Source organism: Lottia gigantea (assembly GCF_000327385.1).
Source record: "Lottia gigantea unplaced genomic scaffold LOTGIsca_55, whole genome shotgun sequence".
NCBI classification, from domain to species: Eukaryota; Metazoa; Mollusca; class Gastropoda; family Lottiidae; genus Lottia; species Lottia gigantea.
In genome coordinates, this window is record NW_008709889.1 from 1,209,506 (window position 1) to 1,213,281 (window position 3,776).

Genomic DNA, 3,776 nt, shown 5'->3' on the forward strand with positions numbered 1-3,776 from the left:
GGCCCGTCAAATTGGAATAATTGGAGTACATGTGGTGGACAAAGACAAAGTCCTATTGATATAAACTCTGGATTAGTAACTATGGCAGATATGGGACAGCTGTTCTTCACCAACTATGAAAATCCTGCTATATGTGACGTAACCAACAATGGCCATACAGGTTTGTTCCTCTGATATTCAGAAAATTCATAAACATGAGGCAGTTAAATATGTTGTTTTCGGTTGTGTTATGAAAGATATATTGGTTATTTCCCATTATATTGATAGACACTACTAGAATTATTTGTTGTTCAATGACCAACAATTTTTTTTTGTGCATAACACTGTTATCAAAAGAAGTAGACTAGCTGGGGCCTACAGCTCGAGACTAGATCTTTAAGCTGTAAATATTCATTGCTCGTTTCTAATTGATATTTCTACTGAGAGCAAGTTTGCTTAGAGATACTGTTTGAAATGGCAATGTAATAGGCACTTGAGCAATATGATGACTAGGGTTTGGGTTTTTGTTACAGTGCAATTTGATATTTCTGCCAATATTATGACGATGTATGGAGGAGGTTTAAATGGTGTTTATCAAGTAGCACAGTTTCATTTTCACTGGGGAGCTAATGATACCATAGGTTCTGAACATACAGTCAATGGTAGATCTTTTCCATTAGAGGTAAATAATTTTTCATAAACATTTATCAAACATAGGGCTGTATGTGACATTATATTTCTTTTACATAAGGCCCAAAGAAATCCTCGTTTCGTATCTCTCTTTCGGGTCACAATGCTTCAGATGGTATACTTAACTCGAAATCACGTTTATCCTTTTATCCTGTCATACCTTTGTGATTATTCGGTTTATTGCAGCCTTTGGTTTCTTTGTCTCTTTGTGGTTAAAACTTATCTTATCTGAAAGTGGACAAAATCTTATTTCGTATGCACGGTTAAGGCATGCTAGGCATCCACTCTATGAAGTTAATACTTATAATCATTGTACTGTTTTACAGATACATGTAGTTCATTATAAGCAGTCGTATGGTTCACTGGCAGACGCTGCCACACAGCCTGATGGACTTGCTGTTTTGGCAGCACTATTTGATGTAAATATCTGTTCAAATCAACATATTATATTAGTCCACTACCTTGTCACTACAGATGCCTGTCCATTCATCTGGGGCAAGGGATACGATCAGACATACATTGATATGCATATTTAGAATTTTGTGTCGATCTTATGGAATATTAAGAAAAAAACGTCTATTCGTTCGAATGAAACGAAAACCAATGCCCCATGTTTTATAAGCTGCAATGACTGTTCAAAAGCATACTGGGTTTTTGTACTCATTGCTCACTGCAAGCGCAGACCTATGAGGGGGCCTCATATGAACTAAAAACAGAATGCGTATATGCAACATGAAAGACTTTTTAGTAGCTTTTCATTCCAGATTTCCGTTTCTGATAACCCAGCTTTCAATGGTTTATTGACAACACTTGAAAAAGTTCGGAATCCCAAAGGTATGGTATTATACTCTCCACATTACATATTGATATTTTTATACGCCCACATGAAATGGCGTCACCCATGTCCGTCCGTCCATCAGTCGGTCCGTCCGCTCGTCGGTCCGTTCTCAATTGCTCGTAAACACTCTAAGAGACACAATTCTTTTTGACGAAACTTTGTGTGTTAGTCATTGCCCAAGGATGAACCCTATCGAATATCAGAAGAATAAAAAAATTCTTAGTACGAGTTATTGCCCTTGTTCTTGAAAATGCATTCAAATTTTTGCACGTAAAGGCACAATCCTTTTCGGAATTCAACGAAACGTGGTGTGAGTATTTCTTATTACCCAAGTATAGAAAATCAGAAGAATCAAAAAATATTTTTTACCTCGTAAACATTTAATTAGGCACAATTCTTAACAGATTTTGACGAAACTTGGTGTGAGTGTTTGTTATCACCCAAGAAAGGAACCTATAGAAAATCAGAAAAATCGATACATTCTTAGTATGAGTTATTGCTCTTGTTCTTAAAATCTCGTTTAAGTTTCAGCGTGTAAACACTGTAAAAAGCCCAATTCTTGACAGATTTTGACAAAATGTGGTAATATTATTCAGTATCGCCCCAAAATGTTCAAAAGAAGTGTATGTCTTAAGGTTGATTATTTCATTCTGGTAATTATCGCTGTACTGTTGAATATTTTTATTCAAAAGTAAAGCTGCCATTTGGCGTAGCCTATATTTCCGTGCCTAGCAAGCTATCGTTCGTGGTTGCTAGTAGAGTATCTTTACCGGATGGTATAAACCATAAAAATGCGTATTTTTAATTCGATGAGCACCTAAATGAAATTTTAAGTTAATGAAAATATCCATTCGATCGTCTTTCATATTAATTCTATAAGCAACACTTCGTCTCTATCGGCGCAAGAAGAAAGTAGAGTACTTGTCATTTCAACATGCAATACGAAGCAAAAATAAACTAGATTTTGTTCAATGATTGAAATCAAATCCTTTATATTAGATAGTTTCACATTATTGAGATAGTTTTTTTCAGAAACGACACAATATACGATAGCATCGTTAGGAAGTATATTACCATCCTATAATGGGTACTATAGATATCTCGGTAGTTTAACCACACCACCATGTTCTGAAAGTGTCATCTGGACTATATCTTCTCAGTCTATACCTATTTCATCCTATCAGGTTAGTTGATTGATTATGTACTAGATTTCTTAGATTTGTAGGACAATATAGGTCTACCTCGCTTTTGACATGACGAACCCATTATTTATCGCTGTCGAAATGGGCATTCCGTGGCCTTGACTGAAACGTCTGTCTCTATTTCAGCCTCTGATAGCTATTTAGACTGGCTGGTGTAGAGGCAGACAAAATAAGCTCTGCTAATTGGGTGATTTCTGCATCTTCGCAGGTGCGAGTGTTTTAAAACCTATTTCGATACCTCGGAAGTGCAAAACCCACGTATATTTGGAAAGATGAATATTTTTGTAGTTCAGTCATATCCCCCCCCCCTCCTTTTCTCGCTAAACCATTTATGTCACGTCTCCGGTTACATAAAAGGTCTTTTTTAACGAAACAGATTTCGCATCGGACATTTAAAAGTTCAAAGATAACAGAGTCACGTTATACTAACAAAACGAAAGTATGTTAGAAAAACGCATCTCCGGAGGTGTGGAAAATCCCATTAAACAGGGCATATTTTTCTGATTTTACTTCCAGCCGACAACTGTCAACATATCCATCAGAGGCTGAAATAGAGCCAGATGTTTCGGACATTGATGACAAGAGTCGCATATACAAACAGCCTTTGAGACAAAAGATCAAAACCATACAGTTGTGTCTAATATATCCTCACCTAAAAGGCATTAATTTTTTTCTTTTATAATTTCTTTCCTACATTTACTCCAAAACCCCTTTGTGTTTTTACAGATGCAGGCGTTCCGGAGACTGATTTCGTCAGAGATTGACTCCAATGGACAATACCTGTCGCTTGTTAATAATTTCAGACCTGTTCAGAATTTATATGGTAGAAGAATATTGACTAATGTGGTTGGCCAGGGAAAATAAATACTATTTTATATCTATATTACGATAAAGGTGAATAAATATAATTTAAAAATAAAATTTATTACTACCTATTTCAATCATTTCAAACGGTAACTTCACAACATCCCATATCGTTTTTATCCTCATTTTAAAAACATGCAGTCTTTTTACTATTTCTACCGACAAGACAAGTTTTGAGTTATATTTTGACCGTAACATCATTT

General features: G+C 35.7%; 1 protein-coding gene across 1 annotated transcript; it reads left to right on the forward strand.

Annotated features, from left to right (window-relative positions):
• LOTGIDRAFT_126803 (hypothetical protein) lies at positions 1–3,573 on the forward strand (the record flags this gene model as incomplete). The annotated part of the gene is made up of 6 exons (XM_009063090.1): positions 1–160; positions 513–661; positions 996–1,088; positions 1,434–1,503; positions 2,540–2,691; positions 3,436–3,573. Coding segments are annotated over 6 exons (762 nt in total), but the record flags the coding sequence as incomplete, so codon positions are not given.
• Positions 3,574–3,776: the final 203 nt, after the last annotated feature.